The 20,728-nt window shown below is 43.2% G+C and overlaps 1 protein-coding gene across 3 annotated transcripts in view; it reads left to right on the top strand.

The window, feature by feature from the left end:
- The window catches only part of TCAIM (T cell activation inhibitor, mitochondrial), a 39,011-nt gene extending 26,979 nt beyond the window's left edge, over window positions 1-12,032 (top strand). For 2 of the 3 annotated variants that reach the window (XM_075587041.1, XM_075587040.1), the window contains one exon: window positions 475-2,871. In XM_075587041.1, the coding sequence (XP_075443156.1) occupies window positions 475-700 (226 nt within the window). In that variant the 3' untranslated portion in view covers window positions 701-2,871. Of the gene's footprint in view, window positions 1-474; window positions 2,872-11,889 lie in introns of those variants that run through there. The other variant, XM_075587042.1, reaches the window with a different exon arrangement.
- Window positions 12,033-20,728: the final 8,696 nt, after the last annotated feature.

Below are 20,728 nucleotides of genomic sequence, written 5' to 3'. Positions count from 1 at the left end.
GCAGTATTCTGGAAGACACCCAGATGGTGCCAGAAGGTGCAGAATGACAGAAGACTGCTTAGTAAATATGGCCCTTAACCTCTATAAATGTCTAACATATTCTTAAAACATTAATGTCACAACCACCAGTGGTAATGAGTTCCACAAGTTGGTTGTTTGCTAAATTGTGCAGTTTCCTTTTATTTGTATTCTACCTGGGTAACCCCAATCCTTTTATCATGTGAACAAGTAAATAATAATAATAAAATAAAATAATGTACCATGTGAATTGGTGCCCAAGTAGTGGGAAGGCTGGTATAGAGTCTGAGACAGTGCTATGTTTTCATTTTCAGCACTGGCTGAGGGGCTGTTTACGTTAAACTTGAAATGCTTGTTTTGTGCCAATTCTTAGAGTTGCAGATAAAGATCTGGAGATAACCCACTTCACAAATTGGTTGAACCACTGGATAGCACTCTTGTTTCTTCCATGTACAGGTTAAAGGTGGTGGAACGAGAGTTGATAAAAGCATGCAAGGACAGATCATCCCTTAGGAGACTGTACAAGGAGCCCAGTGTTTCATGTGTGCAGATGATTGACTGCTGCAGACGGTTGATAGAGGAACCCCTGCCCTACTTACAGGGCATGCACCTGTGTATCTCGCACTACTACTCTGTGCTGCAGGATGGAGACCTGTGTATACCCTGGAACTGGAAGAGCTGAAGCACAGTGTAGGATGGCTCTTCGCGAAAGCGCTGTGAATAAGAATCACACAACCTGCGCATTTCTGTCAAGTAGCTTCAGATAATCAGGACTTGGCTTTGTATGCATTGTGCCGTCCCACTTTTCTAAATATGAATGACATGGCTACAAACACAGAATGCAAGGGGATAGGAGTGTTTTAAAAAATACACTGACCTGGAAGAGTTGATTGGAAGCTATGCTTTTTCATGAGGTTTACTAAAGCCAGCTGTTCAGGGTAGACTCTCTTGCTGCAGATTTAACACGGACTTACTGCTTGCCCTTGGAAACACCACAATGAAACTTTCAGGATCTCCTATTGATAGCTACATATGCAGAGGGTAGTCAGGACAGCTGACTTGTAGGATGAAATTCTGAAAGACTATCTCTGAAACCTAATTAACACAGACATTTTGGGACATTGCTAACCTCTCTGGTAATGTATATGGTTATCTAAATACCGACACGCAATGTGATAGCAAGCAATATGCACCCTATAATCCAATAAGATTGCTTTATAATGTATTAGATAATGCTGAATAGCAATGGTCCGGGTCACATAAGTCTTGAAGCAGCTTTCCCCCCCCCCCTATTTTTAGAATGGCAGTGTCCCTGGGAGCAGAACCGTGCTATTCTTAGCTCCAAGGGCCCCAGGTTCCCAAAGCATTTACCCTTTTATGGGCCGGTAAAATAAAAGTAAAACCATAGATGGGTGCAGGGTCGTGCTTTGATGACAACACTGCTTTTTATTGGCTCGTGGAAGCGAGTCTTGGCCAGCCACATCAATTTCTCAGAAGGACCAGAAATATGGCACATAAAATGGTAAATATCTCGGGAAATGGGAGTCCCCAAGGCTACAAATTGTTCTGCTCAGTGAGACAACACAGTTCTAAGATTATCAAAGAAAAACAACAATTAGAGTAGTGGCAGGGGGGGGGGTAACTGCTTTTAAAGGGGGTACCATCCGTTTTCTTTTTCAAGACCTTGCAGAAATGATTAGGACTGTAATAAAAACAGGCTGTCGAGTCCCTACTTGGATATAAACATTTATATACTAATTCTTTTGCAGCCTAGAGGTGTTGCTGGTATCTCTGGCAGGGAAGGTGATAACATTTACCTCCAGTGTGTGTTTTTTTTTAAGGCTGCTTTATAACTCGAGGTTCATCACCACAGTTCTAATCGCTGATGCATTCTTTCCTCCCTTAATACTGAGCCCCTAACCAGCACCAAACAAAAATCAGCATGTATTTTACATTGCTTGATATTTGTAACTGCTTTTCATAGTTTAAATTGTCAGTGCTATTGAACATCTTAATTTATGTACAGTAAACTATGGTAGAAAAGTACATGCCTTTCACTTTACTGCAAATCCAATATATGTAGCTAAGTGAGACTGAAGCAGCTTTTAAAATATCACATGCTTGTTGGTAAAAAGACCAATTAAATCAGAACATACTGCCAGGAAGTCTTCTTTTTACATGAACTCACAGAAACACGTAATAATATTTTAGAAATGTAAGCAAGGATGAATATATTATGGTCTGTTGCTTTAAATCGTTGTACCAGTATTTCAACTTTCTATTGGTATATTGGCTTGCAGTAAATTGCAGGTCTTTATGCCAGCAAAAGTTGAACAAACGTGTTTGTTTGAGCGTTATCTACATATTGTTTTCTATTGCTGCTTAGGTGTTAAAATACATTTTGATTTTTCGGTAAGGACTCCTAATCCCTCCATCTGTAGGTCATGCATAAGAGCAAAACTGCCAAGGTCCAAATAAGTGAGAATTGGGAAATGTGGACTATAATCTGGCACTTTATTTGAATCATTAAGAGTGAGACATCATTGAAATCTACAGTATGATGTAAGTAATGTTTGGAACAAGTGGGGTTGATTTTTGTCACTATGCAATATACTCTGAAGCTGTCTTCACCTCGCTGATAAAGATTTCAGCTCTGTTCATTTATATTGAGCTTAAAGCTTTCTGAGCAAGAACAAGGTGGCCTTTTCCCCGATGGGGCAAATGAATGAGACTCACTCCAGATGAGCGAGACCTGCAGTCCTGTAAAGTGTGAAATTGTGTGTATTGTAAAATAAAATGAGAATAACATATGGAAGAGTATTTAAATAAAAAGGAACAACAATGAGCAAAATGTATGTGTTGTCTTCAAGCTGAATATGTAGGAAGCACTTTTCGTTAAAGAAGAAATGGCACGTTTTGTAACAAATATTAGCAAACATGGAGGATTACGTTTTAAAAGAAGCAGGAGATGGCATTATATATACGTGCCCTGGTTAATGGTGTTCAAGTACAAGTTAGTTTGGTTTAACAGTTTCCGGAAATATTATCTGTAAAATGTGCAAGCTCCTTTCAATGATTTTTGGGTTGAATTTGTGAAGATTTGTTGTAGGTTGTGATACATTTTAAAGGACCAATATTAACGTTTTTCGTAATTAAAATTGTAGTGTACTAAGCTTTAGAAAACTCCCCTGTACACTATCATGTTTTCTAGGAAGAAATCTAATATGGGGTTTTAAAAGGTGAGCCTGTTGTCACAGGAGACCAGGACATTTAAACCAGGATCACTTACACCAGAGGTTAACTAAAACATGTTTATTTTGACTGGAGTCAACATGCACAACACAATACCAAGCGAGAACACAAATTCACCAAACCGGAGATTGACGGGGGGAACCTTAGCTTTCTAGGTGCTAGACGCCACATAGAGGCTTACCCAGATCAGCTTCCACTCACCACAGGATCTTGGTACCTCGATATTGCCAGTGATGGTATTCGCAAGTTAGCAACTTTGAATGTCCCACTTGTTTTCACTACGAGTCTCGCTCTGGTGTCTACAGCACAAATCTTGAATGATGCCTACTACGGGAGCACCAGAATAGTCTTTGGAGCTGAAAAAGGCAGCTCTTTACATAGGCACCCTGTCTCGATAGGAAAGCATGGAAGACGGGTTGCCGACCAATCAGCGCATGAATGCTTTGTGCGGACCAATCCTCACCCACCTGACTGAGCACAGCAGCGATGCCGAAGTTAGAGGCATTGGTCTGTACTAGAATCCGCTTCCTGTAGCTCGAGTGCCTGGAACGTGGTCTCACACTCTGAAGACCAGATCGCTGTTCGAAGGAGCCGTTTCTTAGTTGGTTAGGGAATTGGCCTAGGGGCTATAATTGGGGATAAATTTGTGGTAATACCCGACGGTCCCCAGAAATGCTAGCTCCTATTTCTGAGTCTGAGGTACTGGCCACCCCACGATAGCCTCTACCTTGGCCGGCTCAGTTTAAGGTTCCTGTCGCTTACCCTATGACCCAGGTATAGGACTTCTGTCATTCCGATTTGGCTGGCTTCAGGGTCAGCCCTACCTCCCTGATCCGGTATAAGACTGCCACCACATGTATGAGGTGGTCTGCCGAAGTCTCACTGAACACCGACAGGTCATCTCGGTATCCCTTACAGCAATCTGTTAACCAGGCTCTGAAAGGTGGCTGCCGCGTTCTTCATCCTGAATGGCATGACTGAAAATTCATACAAGTCACTCAGGGTGATTAAGACTGACTTCTCCTGGATAAATGGGGTCTGCCAGTTGCCCCTACCGAGATCCATGGTTGTCAGATACCTTGTCCCCACGAGTTCCTCTTAAAAGACCATGCGGGGCATGGGGTAGGCATCTGACACGGTCTGGGCATTGAGCTGCCAGTTGTGTACACAGAACCGGTTGATCGCATCCTTCTTAGGCACCAAGACTACCAGTGAGGCCCAGGAACTTTGCGACCAGTAGATTACCCCTAGGATCATTATCTCCTCTATCTCTCCCTCGATGCTTCACTGGTGCGGAGACCAGGGTAGGTTTTCCAAGTGAGATCCTAACTGATCAGGGAGCCCAATTCATGTCTGAACTACTTCAGTGTCTCTGGGCTACATGTGGCGTTAAATCTCTCCACAATGTCTGAACCACTTCACCACATTTGAATAGCAGGTGAATTATAATAAGTGAATTGCCAGCCCTGCACACAGAGATGACAGAAAATACCAGCATCACATTTCAAACAGTTTTCAAACCACATTCACAAGATGATCTACACTTCTCCACAGCCTACAGTATATGGCTACTGCTAGTGCATTGAACTATTTCAGATTGAAACGTACATTTCGGCTAAGTACACCTTATATGTTACACTTAGAAGTGCCTTTAATTATGGTGCTTGAAAAAATGGACAAGAATAAGTGTTTAAAACCATTTTAGAAAATGTTAACATTTCTCTTACAGTGGGAATTTAGACGGATGGGAGTTTTTTTCTACTTTCCACTTTAATGCATTAATTTAAATTGCACTTAATATATCATTAATTGTGTATTGCGCCACCTCCCACAATATTTAATTTATTCGAAATTAATTTATGATTGTATTTAATATGCAGAAAAAAGGCAAGGGAGGGAGAACACAACTCCCAATTGTCAATATTGTTTCCAATCATACCCATGACAGCTTTCAACAATTATTTATAAAATACTTTGATTTGCCTAATTTTTAAGTGATTACTCAACAAGATTTAGGCCATTCCACATTGCTTGACGCAGTAAACAAGACTAAATAGAATGTCATCATGGGTGTTGGACCATGCAGTATGTGCATCTTATTGATTGCAGTGCAGTCTTGGACATGCAGACATATGCTTGCACCACCCTTGGACACTATCCAGTTTATTAATCACCTAGCATAAGACCAACATTTCTGTTCTGCAATTGGACCTTCATCAGCACCTGCAAAAACTCCCACACTCCAGAGGACAGAAAAGGGTGAGGCTCACAATGAGACTATGCAATATGGCCTTCAGAGAAGTAGGATTTGTACGGAGTGATTAACACAGGGTGAAATAACTTGCTACTCACATTCAATTACTTGGAATTACAAAATTAAACCTGTGATTTTTTTATTTTTACTTACTGTCTGCACTTATGTAAAGCAGTAATAACAAGTAAACCTAATGAAATAAGAACAAGAAGGGGATCCTCCGCATACAATCCCCCATTGTGACGCAAGAATATAGTATAAAGTTCTAGTAGGCATTTTGGTGCAGGTGTCTTAGGTTGTCATACATGGTAATGGAGCAATATGAGAGCTCTTTCATAGGTTCACAGGACGTGTCTTCATGCAACAGAAAATCAAAGGATGGTGTACTGCATGTTAAGCAAGGTAATAAGGTTTTCAGTTCTTAGTCCCTTCATCTGGTTTCTGCACTGTGCTGCTAGATCTGCCTATTAAAGATCCCTGCAGCAGAAAAGGAGGTAAACTATTAACATTTGGGGTGGGGGGGTAGCTCTTTTAGTGTGCAGTTCGCTAACCTGTTTTTCTCATCACTACTAAAGATGTGATTTTCAGGAATATTCCAAAAGTTTACGTGTATATACAGCTGGGGTGTTCAGGATGTCGACGGGTGGACCACTAACTCCTTTTACGTAGACCACTTGTCTCTTCTGCCCTCCCAAACCTGCTCCTGCGCTCTTGAACTATCGCGAAGATCGCCACTCCAATGGTAGTGCCCGGTTAACCCTACACACGGGATCCTGCGTCCACTGCTCTGTCTGGCTCACCGAGCCACCAGCAGCTCTCAAACCCCTCCCGGCAATGCCCACTGCTCATCTGCCGGCTCAGACATCGCCCCTCTTCCCCCGTGCAGTTGAAAGTAAGGCTGTAATTGTACCCTTCTAATACTCCCCTGGCCCTCCTGTGACTATCCCACCTGTGATTCACCCTGTGCCCTCCCCATTTGTGATTACCCCGATTTTCCCTTGTGCCCGAAACAATTCCCCGCATGTACCCTCCCAATCATGCTCCCCTGTGCGGCCCTGTAACAGGGACTCATCCCTGTTTAAATAAAGAAGCCTCGGAGCTCCAACAGAGAGAGTTGATTGCAGCCACTCAATTAACTAGTCTCCATCTGCACTGAAACCTCTGTAAAAAGCCTTGTGAGAAACAGGAGAAAGATTCTTTAGCTCACATTTGGGCTGACATAAGGAAAAGGAGGATAGGCAAGAGTTTCCTGAGCGTACAACTATGCTGACAGAGGAAAGACCAGACTTATTCCTGGGAGCAATTGGAATGCAAAAGCTCAAAGCTACAACAGAAACAGATAAGAGGCTTTCTTGTTGGACTGGTGTGTGTGTGTGTGTGTGTGTGTGTGTGTGTGTGTGTGTGTGTGTGTGTGTGTGTGTGTGTGTGTGTGTGTGTGTGTGTGTATATATATAAAGATATATATATATATATGTATGGGAAAAAGAGAAGAGAGAGCGCACGCCCCATAGCGTAAAATAGTAAATTTACTGATGGGGACGTGGTGACGTCATCACATGCGGACGTGTGAGAGGAGTTCCTGAGTCTCCAGCAGGTCCAGCCAGCTGATCCTCCTATTGCCGGTACCATACTACAGATGCAGGAAAACTAGTGAGGCACTGCAGGAAGCTGTGGGGCGACGCCAGCTCGTGGCAGGAGCTGTGTATGCGGCCAATCGGGTGCACAGTATCTATGTCGGACTCCTCCGCCCATGTTGATGACTCCCCCTAGAGATTTCTCTCCCATGTTTGTGTTTTTTTTTTTTTTGAATCTTGTAAGTGCATTTCCTTGGGATTTGTTGTTTTAATAAATGTACCCCATTTGTATACAGTTACATGCTATGGAGCCTGCGCTTCTTTTTGTTTTTTATCTTCAAGTTTATTAGTGGTAGGCTATACCACTTTATTGAAGCTGCAAAATGCTCCTGGGATCCGTTTATTTGGAACTTTACTTTCTCTGCAAATTTCAACAAGTGGACCCATTTGGAATTTATCCTTTTTGGACTTTGACACACTTTCTTATTTTTACACAACTTGGGGGGGGGGGGGGTATGTGTGTGTGTGTGTGTGTGTGTGAGTGTGGGTGTGTGTGTGTGTGTATGTATATATATATACAGTGTTCGACAATTATATACATTTACTCGCCCGGGGCGGGTGGATTTAACCCCCGGGCGAGTAAATATTGGCCCAAGCAGCACACGTGTGTTTTTTAAATTTCCCGTGCTCGCGCTGCTGTTTTTCCCGCGCTCGCGCTGGAGAAAAAAAAAACAAAGCCGGAGGCGGGTTCATGTTGTTGGGGGAGATTACCCCACCTCCGGCTCTCTGAGCAGTGGCCTCCCTCCTCAGCGCTTCCACTCCTCCCCCTTCCGGCAGCCAGCCGCTTCCATGCTTGTCTGCGGCCCCTGCAGGGCCATCTGTCACCCCTCCCATCGGGCCATCCGCCCCCCCCCTCGCACCGGGCCATCCGCCCCCCCCCTCGCATCGGGCCACCCGCCCCCCCATCGCACCGGGCCATCCACCACCCCCTCCCATCGGGCCATCCACCCCCCCCTCACCCCAATCTCTCCCGGCTTCCGTGACCCCCCCCTCACCCCACGCGTGCCTCTCCCTGCTCTAAGCAGGGGAAATCCCCTGACCGGAGCCTCTCCCTGCTCTAAGCAGGGGAAATCCCCTCACCGGAGCCTCTCCCTGCTCTAAGCAGGGGAAATCCCCTCACCGGAGCCTCTCCCTGCTCTAAGCACATCTATCAGTGAATACTGCGGCGTCGGCGTCCCACTCTGGAGGGGGCGCGGCCCCTTGCAGAGGCCCTCCTGCCGTGCGGAGGCCCCCGCCTCCATGTGCGACCCCCCTGCCTTACGGGTGAATGTTTGTGTGTGTGAGTGACAGACTGTGAGTGTGAGTTTGTCTGAGTGAGTGTGAGTGTCTGTGTGTCTGTGAGTGTGTCACCCTCTCTCCCTCTCCCTGTGTCACCCTCTCCCTGTATCACCCTCCCTCTCCCTGTGTCACCCTCTCTCCCTCTCCGTGTCACCCTCACCATCTCCCTGTGTCACCCACCATCTCTCTCTGTCACCCTCCCTCTCCCTCTGTCACCCTCCCTCCCTCTCCCTGTGTCACCCTCCCTCCCTCTCCCTGTGTCACCCTCTCTCCCTCTCCCTGTGTCACCCTCTCTCCCTGTGTCACCCACCCTCTCCCTGTCACCCTCTCCCTGTGTCACCCTCCCCCTCTCCCTGTGTCACCCTCCCCCTCTCCCTGTGTCACTCACCCTCCCCCTCTCCCTGTCACCCTCCCCTCTCCTTGTGTCACCCTCCCCTCTCCCTGTGTCACCCTCCCCTCTCCCTGTGTCACCCTCCCTCTCCCTGTGTCACCCTCCCCCTCTCCCTGTCACCCTCCCCTCTCCCTCTCCCTGTCACCCTCCCCTCTCCCTGTGTCACCCTCCCCTCTCCCTGTGTCACCCTCCCCTCTCCCTGTGTCACCCTCCCCTCTCCCTGTGTCACCCTCCCCTCTCCCTGTGTCACCCTCCCCCTCTCCCTGTGTCACCCTCTCCCTGTGTCACCCCCCCCTCTCCCTGTGTCACCCTCCCTCTCCCTGTGTCACCCTCCCTCTCCCTGTGTCACCCTCCCTCTCCCTGTGTCACCCTCCCTCTCCCTGTGTCACCCTCCCTCTCCCTGTGTCACCCTCGCTCTCCCTGTGTCACCCTCCCTCTCCCTGTGTCACCCTCCCTCTCCCTGTGTCACCCTCTCCCTGTGTCACCCTCTCCCTGTCACCCTCCCTCTCCTTGTCACCCTCCCTCTCCCTCTCCGTGTCACCCTCTCCCTGTGTCACCCACCCTCTCCCTCTCGCCCTCTCTCTGTCACCCTCTCCCTCTCTGTCGCACTCTCTTCTTCGCTCTCTCTGTCGCACTCTCTTCTTCGCTCTCTCTGTCGCACTCTCTTCTTCGCTCTCTCTGTCGCACTCTCTTCTTCGCTCTCTCTGTTGCACTCTCTTCTTCGCGCTCTCTGCCGCACTCTCTTCTTCGCGCTCTCTCTGTCTCTCATTCTCTGTGTGTGTGTCTCTCATTCTCTCTCTTTCTCTGTGTGTCTCTCTTTCTCTCTCTCTGTGTGTTTGTGTGTGTGCGTCTCTCTCTCTCTCTGTGGGTGTGGGTGTGCCGCTCTGTGTGTGTGTGTGTGTGTGTGTGTGTGTGTGTGTGTGTGTGTGTCTGTTTGTCTGTCTGTCTGTTTGTCTGTCTGTCTCTCTCTCTGTGAAGCGCCGACGTCAAGACACTGGTTAAGGGATTCAGGAAACTAGTCATTCACATCTGGCTTTTATTTCTAGATCCGACATTGACACACACACGCGCGCACACACACGACTAATTGTAGTATAATGTAATACAATAAATACATTTATGTCAAAAACGAATGTTGTTCTGACTAGGAATTTATTAAATATATTTTATTTATATATTTTATTTTAAAGCGGGGTTGGGGGCGGGACTAGGGGCAGAGTTGGGGGCGGGACTAGGGGCGGAGTTGGGGGCGGGACTAGGTGGCGAGTAGATTTTTTGGTTGGGCGAGTAGATTTTTGGGTGATTTGTCGAACACTGTATATATATATGTATGTATGTATGTATGTGCATATATATATATATATATATATATACCATACTTAGTTATGTTATGGTGGATAAAAAAAGTGACAAAAACCCTTCAAAGCAAAACATATAGCAAATGGAAATATTACTGTATGCTCATTTGCATGTCTTAGACAGGTCTGCAACCCCGCCTTTCACCATTATCACCCAAGCACTTCCACTGCAGCAAGGGATTCTGGGAAATTACATGCAAATGAGCACACAGTGCCACCTTTTGCTTCAAAACCATTAACATGGTTCCCTATAGGCTTAAGCTTGCTGCATGGTCACCGCTTTGAGCATAGCCAGGGTTAAGATGCATAGCCAGCAAACCCACCCACAGACAGCCGTTTTGACCTTAATGGGTCTCATCAGTGTGGGGTTGCTTATACTTGCTTCCTGGAGCATAGGAGGAATGTTATAAATAGTACCAACACCCATAGTGTACCTCGACATTTTAAATCAGTACATAATCAGGACCCTAAATCTTTGACTATCATGGGTCTTGAATACATTCCTCCATCTGGTCTAGGAGGTGACCGTTTCAAATCCCTTTGCCGACAAGAAACATTCTGGATCCACCAGTTGGGTACTCTTACCCCTGGTGGCCTGAATGAATGTTTAGATATGAGCACTCTGGTCTAGTCTCCTTCTTCCTCTGGTGGTTCTCCCTAGTCTAATGTGTTTATACACATTTTTTTCTATATCCTTTATATATATATTTATATATATATATATATATATATATATATATCTTCTAGCCTGCACAGTATGACACTATTTAGTTGATATAAATGCAGTCTTATTTGGTCTATTTGTCATACAAGATCATTGGATCGGTATTTGTGGGTCCCCCCTGACACGGTGTGTTAGGTGGTCCTGGGTCCCCGCGCAGGTCCTAAAGGGCCAAGTTTTTTCCTTCCTTTTTATTCATACATGGGCAGTATATTTGTTACCATGTTATTTATTTCACTTTATAATAATATGGATGATTAGCAATTTGGTTAATCATTTTTTAAGGTTGTATGTTTTATATAATCTAAGATCACCCATGTATTATTAATTATTTTAGCAGTTTATTTTACAAAGAGGTTTTTTGGTATATGCCATGTGTATCTTTTTTATTATGTTCACCTCTTGTTATGCCAATATTGCACATTCTTCTCCCTGATATTATTTTGGAGGAATTGTTTACATTTCTCAGCCCTTTGTCCATTGGTTGATTAGTTTATTTGCTGAACCTATGAAAATGGTCGTAACGGGTTGCTAGGCAACCAATTGGGTTTGAATATGTAGCCTATGAACTCATTCCCTTTGAGAAAGTCGCTGTGTGCGATGAAACGCGTTAGGGTGCATCATTACGCGACACTACGTCATCACGCAAGTGCGCGATCAGACGGATCGCGTACGGAGCAGATCTGTGTCTAAACAACGAAGGAGGCTTCACTGAGGCTCTACACGGAACTCTTGCGGATACCTCAAAGGAGTTTTTTCAGTGTTCCAGCGGACAGTCAGTTTTCCTGTTTATGGAGTGAGATCTTGATTGCGGATTGCAGACGCAGAGATATCTGGCTGGTGGTGATATTATTCACAAATTGCATGTTTTAAACCTGAGTGTTATTCTTCCCACCCACCCCCCCTCCTTTTCCCTTTCCCCATCAGTAAATGTACTATTTTACGCTATGGGGCGTGCGCTCTCTCTTCTCTTTTTCCTGTAGGTCTCAACTCGGATGTGGCTCATCCTCCTGAGAGCTGCCGTAGACCCCCTCACCGGATTTAATTATATATTACCTGATGGACTGTGCATAAGGACTGGTTCTTATATCTTCTCTTTAATTGCACTATCGCTGTTTTAGTGTTAGATTGTTAGTTAGTATATGTGTCACATGTATTAATCACTTTTCAATTTACAGATTGTTTGAGTTGCACTATCTTATCACTTCACTGATATCATTAAATTTAATGAATTAACGTTGCACATTATTATTTGGCGCTATAAATGGGTTTTTTTTGTATATATATATATATATATATATGTATGTTTGGAGTGGTAACCAGCTTAGCTAGCCACTCCGTTAGAAAGGGCTTGGGTAAAGGTTTAGTTATTCTCCAAAGTGGAGTAGGCCTTTATTTTGTTTGTTTTTGTATATTTTGCCTTGTTAAAGGAACAGGCGCAATAAAGCTGTGATTTAATTTCACCCTAATCGTTCCCCATTAAATGTACCTCTGCACACATCTTACAGCCCCCCTCCCCAGTGATTCCCCCTCTGCATGTGCCCCCTGATTCCTCCTGTGCCGCTATTGTTAATTTCAATGGTGGTAGATCACATTATGATCTGGCAAAAGTAGATCCTAGGTACCTCAAGTCTGATCTACAGTATCTAGACAACTTATGTTTTACAATTGTGATGAAATATAAGAGGTGACAATTTTTCACACTTCAATAGCTGCATTTGTTTTGAGGAATGTATTAGGTTACCAAACATTCCAACATGAGAAGCAGATTCATCTCCCGTCAATAAACTCAGGTAAAAGTGTAGGAAAACAAAGGCTAGATAAAAATTACTAATAAAAGAATGTTGAACGAAAGAGGGTAATGATGGATGGGGGAGCCGTCAACACACCTTCAGTGCCATGTATTGCAGTTTATTTCCTTCAACCTGGAGCATAGAATGGAAGATAGAAAGTGTTAGCAATGTGTCAGACCGTTCTGGATTGCCGGAGCATCAGGTTGCTATGGCAACCCAATGCTCCGATGCAAGCATGTGGTGTGTGCAGCCACGTGCTCTCTAAAACTGCATTAAATTGTTACGGTAGCCTGGTGCCAGTTTTCTTAATGAGACAAGCGCATAGCTGGCAAAGAGTACAGCCACAGACTTAATTAAACGTAGGGTTAGTTAGAGCCTCAGGATAGTTACAGGGACTGACAGAAGGCAATCAAGTGAAGGAAATGGATATTATGGCTAGGCTACAGTAGTATAGAAATAGAAAACAGAGGGGCAGCCAGCATGCTCCTATTGAGAAGGAAGGACAGAAATGTATAAAATAGTTACTTAAAAGTAATTGGATAACGTTCACAGGAGTGAGGTCACAATGTGGTGTAGGCCAAAAATGATGACCGTGTGACAAAATAGACTGGACGAGGACTTTGCAGGAGGAGCTGCAAACCATCCATAAACCGGCACATGCACTACACCGCCCACTTGAGCATGAATGCCGATTAGCTGCTGTCACCAGCCATGAGAATAAACAGATGGCTTATTAAAAAGACCCAGCCCTCTCTCACAGGAGCCTCAAATTTATATTGATATCTGAATTTGTACTAGGGAACTTTTAACGCAGGTATTGTCCTGAAAGGAAGAGCAAAACTATTTTAAACCAAATGAAACCTGGTTAGTTACAACCTTCATAATAAGGGAGAACAGTCCACTATTTGAAATAGTCTACGGTAGTTATTTGTGCATATTTTCTGTGTGCTTCCCTGGAATCCAGTTTATTTTATTTTAGTGCCTTTGTTTTATTCCATTGATCACCTGCTATCTTTTCCTTTGGTCACCCTTCCCGGTATTTAATTTTTGTGTTTCTGTTTAGTAAAGTGTATCCTGTATCCCTCTTTCAAATATTGGCTCTACCAGTATTCCGATTTGCACATTACTTCCCAGAATCCTTTATGCAACTTAACCATTGGATGACGTAACTGTGGGGTAAGTAAAGCAGGTTTGGTGGATCTTTGGAAGACCTCCAGATACAGTACACTTATCGTTTCCTTGGATTTTTTTTTTATAGTGGAGTGCTTTTTGATCACATTTTTACGCATCATTGCCTAACTGCGTCTGATTTATCACACAGACTCTCTGATTTATTATTTTGAAAATAACTCATGATCATGCTCATCGCTTCCCACTTCCAACTAAATGTCTTTCAAATTTGCTTCCAAACTTTCTGAGCGCTGTTTTTTTACTCCCACATACTACATTTTCTCATTTCCACCTTTGCCCTAATACTCTCCCATCACAAATCTACTGTGTTCACTCTGCTGCAACTGCCTAGAACAAAGTAGTTTTTGAACCTTTGTGACTAAATCCAAAGGGCACTTATATCATCCTTCGCCTCTCACATCTCTCTGCAGCTTTTGATATTTGATCACCCTCTTCTTGCTTATTCCTCACTCCTTTGGCATCTGTGAAACGTTCATTACTATTCATTAAACTGTCCATTGGTTTTCCCCCTCTCCTTATTTTTACAGTATGACCGAGCTGACCCATATAACTTCAACAATCCTCTGTTAGGCAGGTGATTTGGTGATTTTCAAATGTACAGTATCTTTAGTCTCAAATCTTTCCCTGAAAGATTTGAACCATTGTTCCAAGTCTCACACACTCTTATTTATCCTGCACTTTATTTTTCTGCCACTTTAAAATCAATAACTCCCCCCTCAACCCTCCCAAGGGGACCAAATACCTATTTTTCAAATGCATGTAATGACTTTGCCATTAATCCATCACTAGTACAAGAATAGTGTCTGCTGCATTGGATTTCTGTCCCTTCTCTTCCCATATTTATGCTATGATTCTACTATCTGCGTGTGAGCGCTAGCACAATCGCGCTGACTATAAGCTTAAACTTTTATTCTTAAGAAGTCTGCTCGCACTGGCAGTGCAATATGGGCATTCTGGGCCAAAAAATTGTATTTCAATGGAAATATACTTGCTTGTGTAGCCCCTTTACTCCCACCCTAAGTGAAATTTGGTCTGCTACTCCATATTTACTGATGTGTGGTGCATGCAAATAAACAGTGTTATCTAAGTGGCGCGTACCTATGAGGTAACAGGAGGGTTCAGTGCTCAGCGTTGGTGTGAGGAGAACAGGACACGGTTTACAGGGTACTTTATTCGTGGTTGCAGCGCCTCCAGTCAGCGTGGATCCTCTGGGATAGTAGGAGGGTCCAGACTGACACCTTTGTTTTAGCCCAAGACAGTGAATCACATCTGAATCTGGTTCCATGGTATTTATTGCATTGGTTAAGATCTTACCCAGCAGGTACATCACTTTCCTTGCTTTCCCTAAGAAGGTCACTTCAAGGCTTAAGGCCCATCCAAGTTTCCTCCTGCATGGTGATCCTCCTGATACCCCCTTATGGGACACAGGGAAGTTGTTGCTCACTCCACAGGGGGAGGAAAGAGAGACACCCACTTTTGGGAGAGAACCAGTATTTATACCCTGGGATTGGGCTTGTAACCCTGCCCCATAACAGGGCAGGTCTGATACTGACAGGTCATCACAATCCTGCATGTTACTCAACTAGTACCTCCCCCAGGTTGATACCTGGCCTCCCCCAGTACCTCCCCCAGGCTGTTGCTAGGCCTGCCCTTAGATACAGTTACTGCATCTAAGGCTGCAATAGCAAACAAGGCCTTCTGGAGGAATTAACCCATCCACTGCCTGTACCTAACAGGGCTTACACTGGTAGGGCCCAGGGAAATAAGTAGCAGTCGGAGGCTAGGCTACATTTGTTTAATTCAACTTGTGAAAAACTCTCCTGATAGGAAATTCAGAAGAGAACTTTCCTTAGACATGTATTGAGATGAGGGAACATTGAATATGAAACATCTATTTTGTGAAGCTAAACATCAAGAAGCCTCCCTGATAAACAAGGAGAGGGGATCTGTAGGGACGTTTTCAACAACATAACAAAGGTATGCCTCACAACAGCTGAAAGGTTTCATGGACATATTTATAATTTTCCATCTTCACATGGTATACCTCTACAAATATGTGGTCCTGCTTCCCTTCTTTCCCTCTTGCAATTTATTAAATATATAAGGAAGGGTGGGTAGCCCTGTTGGTCCTTTCTTCCATCTAATAAATAACAGAGACTTGATACCCGCTCTACCTCTTAATTAGTGATGAAAAATTTATGTTGATGCACTAGGAGAAGAAAAATGTATAGCAGGAAAGGAGCCCTAGCCATGCAGAAACCTAGGTGGAGTGAATGTTGCCAAGACGTGACGTCAGCTGACCCTGACGTACATGAAACGTGCGTTTCATGTTTGCTTCATCAAAATGGATGCATGCAGCTTGACTCACAATTATGTGATTATCGATTATACACACATGGTACCTGAGTAATTAAGTGATCTCCTGCCTATCTCTCCACTAGTGGAAAGTTTCTTTGGCTAGGGCTTCTTTCTGGCTTTACTTTCTTCCATGTAGTAACAAAGGAGGGAGCGGGAGTAGGTGGTATAATATCTTTTATTGGACCAACAAGTAGTTCATATGTTATAAACTTTCGAACCTCTCGGTCCATTGGATACCCGAAGAAGGACCCAGAGAGTTTTGAAAGCTTGTAACATATGAACTACCTGTTGGTCCAATAAAATATATACCACCTACTCCCTCTCCCTCCTTTGTTAGTAAATACACCTTATAATTGTACCCTCTCCAAGACTCATGCCTTCCACTGTCTCCACTTCTACGGAAAACTCTTACTTAAAAGAAATGGGCATATTTAATAAAGTCTTCCTGCTGCAAAACTTGGGAAAAAACAGTGTTAAAAGGTCACACCAGATCTATGAGAGATGCTTTCAATGAAATTCCATTCCTAATAATTATGGTGCTACTTTTTGCACTGGATTTCCCCTCACTTTTGCAGCCAGGAGAATTTAGTAAGTAATGTGTTCTCATTTTGTCCGTCCTGTAATGAACTTGAAAGTGGGAAAGGCTGGGTTTGGAAGGCATTAAATAAACCCCTCCAAGAAACATATATATTTTTTAAACCTGAAACCGGGGTATCCCCTCTAGCTGATCTGCACTATAGAATCTGGGGAGCAAAAAATGGTAATAGACATGTAGATTCTGGGAACCATGAACACGTCACAAAGAGATTGTGTAGATTGTAAAAACCCTCCAAATCGTTATGAAACATATTTGACATTTTTTACCCTTATCTTTTGTTTTATTTGTATAAATCCTTACATAACATACAGTATCATCTATTACACATTCCACAACCATTAGTTCACTTTGGGCTTAGGTTGGGACTGCTCCATAACGTGAATTATGTGAATAAATTAATGAACAAAACAAATGGGCCTTGTTGTATAAAGTGTGAGCTCACCAATCTGGCACTATCGCATGGAAATCCCCTTTGATTTAAATGTGGTTTTCCGTATGATAGCTCTTGTAACTTTTATAGAATAAGGACCAATGGTGTGAAGTATTTCTGTAGGCTTGTTCCAAGCTCTCTATTTGAAATGGAAATTGAGGGATCCCCATAGAAGGTAAAGTTAGTGCAACCATGCAGAGTGCTGCTTTATATTGCAGTATATAGGCTTTTTTTCACAAAGGAGGGGAGCAAGAATCTACCGCTGCTTTAAATAATTTAATAAGTGGTGTAAATTAGGAACAAAAAAACACTGCATTTATAAAACTATTACGTTAAAGCTGCAGTTCAAGCAATATCCTACATGTGTGTTTTAAAAAAAAAATCTGCTCTGTACTATGAGAAAATACTTGTAGTATTTTTTTTAACTATTTTAAAGACCTTCTTTTATGTATTCTAATGTAACAATCATTTTTGTTTCTATAGCAACCATTTACAAAGTCAGATCCCCTTCCTCTTCTGAGACAGGCTCTGGCACACCCCATTTTCAGCTCTGCCCTCTCTAGCAGTGCACCATTTGTATCTAGTGCCTGCCTGGTCACATGATCTTCCCCACAGAACTTTGCATCTTGGGTCCTCTTCTGCAGCACTGACAGTGATTTAAAGAAGCCCCGAGCCGAATCTTCAGCGATTTGATTACAGGAGAACGGATCTATCGGCAACTTAGCTAATCACTTGTCAGTGTGCAGATTGTATTGATGCACATATTGAATGGAAAAAAAATTAAAACGGCAGCTTGAACTGCAGCTTCAAAGCATTATCCTGTCACATGAGCCTCATATGACTCCTGTGCCTGAGAATGTGCTATTATAAATCAGGATTTGCTCTGGTTTATAAGTAGCTTTCTATAGTTATGCTTTAACATAAATGGCAGCAGCTGTGGTTTAGTGGATCTGTGTGGCCTGAGCTTGAACCTTTGGCATATTAGAACAGGGCCCTGCATGTAGTTGCAATAAGAAGGCATACGTAGTTGTTTACCTGGTGACGTGCATGGACTGCACAGTAGGTGTACTTAAAGGCAAGGTACCGCCTTTCTACAATATTCCTTCAAAATACAAAAAATGTATATGTAAAATACAGACGTTACCCAACTGATTTATTTCCCCCTGATATTGCTCCAGTGAAAGAACTAGTTCCTGTCCCTTCGAGTTCACAATTTAATTTTGGTATTTGGATTTAAACCAGGTTGACGTACTTCTACGGTGGTTACATTAGCATGAAAACGCTGCTCAAAGATTGACAGATGTAGTTTTTTCAGGGGCAGTACCAGATAGTGGGCAAAACAAAACCAAGTAAACAACTTTATTAATGTAAATTCGCTCCCTTGGAATGGATCAATTGCCCTCAAAGTATTAATTTTACTTCTTGTTTCATGTGAAATGTGGCTACATGTTTATTTTTTCTGGGTCTAGTGTAATTCTCATCTTGTCTAATACTGACTGTGCTACAGTTGTATATGTTTGGCTGCTAGTGTATGTATAAATACTTTACAAACTACAATTTTAGGACCCACAAAAGATTAATGCAGCAATCCCACCCCCCATTTTGCTTTTACAAAATTGAAGCAAGATGGCCATCTTAAGCTGAACCAAAGCTATCCTCACTTGAGGAGCCCCCAGTTTTCTTGATAGTAACATTTTAATTGCAGGTGAAAAAAAATGAAATGGTTATCCAAAGAAAGTTGTGACATCACAGTCCGATGATGTTGCGGTTTTCTTTTTGGCTGACAGAGACTCTATTGTATCCTCCAGGCAATAATTTAACTTGAGGAGAAACAACTGTAAATATCTTGGAATCCAATTGATCCCCAAAGATTAAAGAAAAAAAAATGAAAAAGGAACCCAGCTGAACACAAAGGTCAGGTCATGACTTTTTGCCCACCGTTCAGGTGAGATATCCCTCTCTTGCTCAACAACTGGGACCAGTGATCTCCCTCCCGCTCTTCCCCACAACTTGTTTCTGGGCCCAGGTGAAGACTCCATTGCTGGGCCCTGGGAAACCTTCCCGGCCGCTTGACTGCACTGACAAGGATTCTGGGTAATAATATGCAAATGAGCACCGTTTCCATATTATGAGTTTCTTATCTATTCTGTGGCTGATGCAATAGACTAGAGGGTTGTCAACTACAGATCCCCCCCCCCAAGATAGAGAAGAGATATGATTCCATATTGGTGCACTCTATAAAATATTACTATTCGAATACAAGAATATAAAAAAAGCTGCAAATCCCCATATACTATTTAATTTGGAAAGCTGTTTGTCTGTTTGCTATACACCTCTTAAGATATACACACACGCACACACACATACATACATACATACATATACATCCATTTCAGCGGCGGTAGCGGCGCACATTCATTATTTTCCTCATCTTTCCCCTCTGTCGGCCGGTTCCACGCACACTGCCGTGAACGCGCGGCACCATTATAGAATGGCTGACTAACCTCAGCCAACTAAAACTGCCGCGGGCGCTTGGGTTTTGCGGGGAGGGAGTTGGGTAAAAATGAAAAAAAGATTAGTAATATTAACGGTCCAGACCAAATATTAGAAATATAACAAAGTACAAATAAAAAAAATATACCCATCAAAAATAGATAAACAACTAACATGGTGTGAGATTTTTTTTTAAACTGACTCAGCTAGGTCTCTAACAGATTGCTGGAAAGAGATCTGACATGGTTGAAATAGAGCTAGCACTGCACAACATATTTTTACTATTAACCCTGCCCGCTGTTATAACCTAAAATAATATGTGGTATAAAACTAATGACTATTGGCACGGGTAATCCAGGTTGCAATGTCAATATTGAAAGGTAAATTGTGTTACATATGATTAATCATGATCTCATGAGATACATTCAAGGGAGAAATAGTGAGAGAATATAATATGACACATTTTGTGTTCACAAGCTGGTTCGGGTCCCAGCTTATTTAAAAATTCCTTGGCTGATAATTTATAAACGAAAAAGGAAGTGCGTTTCAACCTCATTTGATGAGTAGTGCATTCAAGTATTGTATCTTCTGCCTGATAGTCCTGAGCATCATGCAGCAGCGTGTCTAATGTCAACCATCAGATCCGTTGTTACTTTAGCTGGCATTTTAATCTCACCTGTGGTCTTGCATGTATGATGTCCTCACGCTTGCTTCGTTGACCCAACACCCGTTTCGCCACACCTGCTTTCACTTTGGCAAAACGTGCAAGATTTGCTTTAGAAAAAAAAGCCTTTCAAGCCAGTGTGTGTTTTCAGCTGATCGCGGTGCAATCGGATGCTTCGGTGCCCAGTGAATTAGCCCTGTAGTCTTGCCCTTAAACAATTATGTCATTCATTTTGGGAAGTGATGTAATTGATGTAAATATATATTTACCTACTGGTCAGTCTGTTTGCTTTTTT

The sequence above is a fragment of the Ascaphus truei genome, chromosome 2 (assembly GCF_040206685.1).
Source record: "Ascaphus truei isolate aAscTru1 chromosome 2, aAscTru1.hap1, whole genome shotgun sequence".
Taxonomy (NCBI): Eukaryota; Metazoa; Chordata; class Amphibia; order Anura; family Ascaphidae; genus Ascaphus; species Ascaphus truei.
Note: the sequence above shows the minus strand (reverse complement) of the source record. Positions and strands in the feature narration are given on the sequence as shown.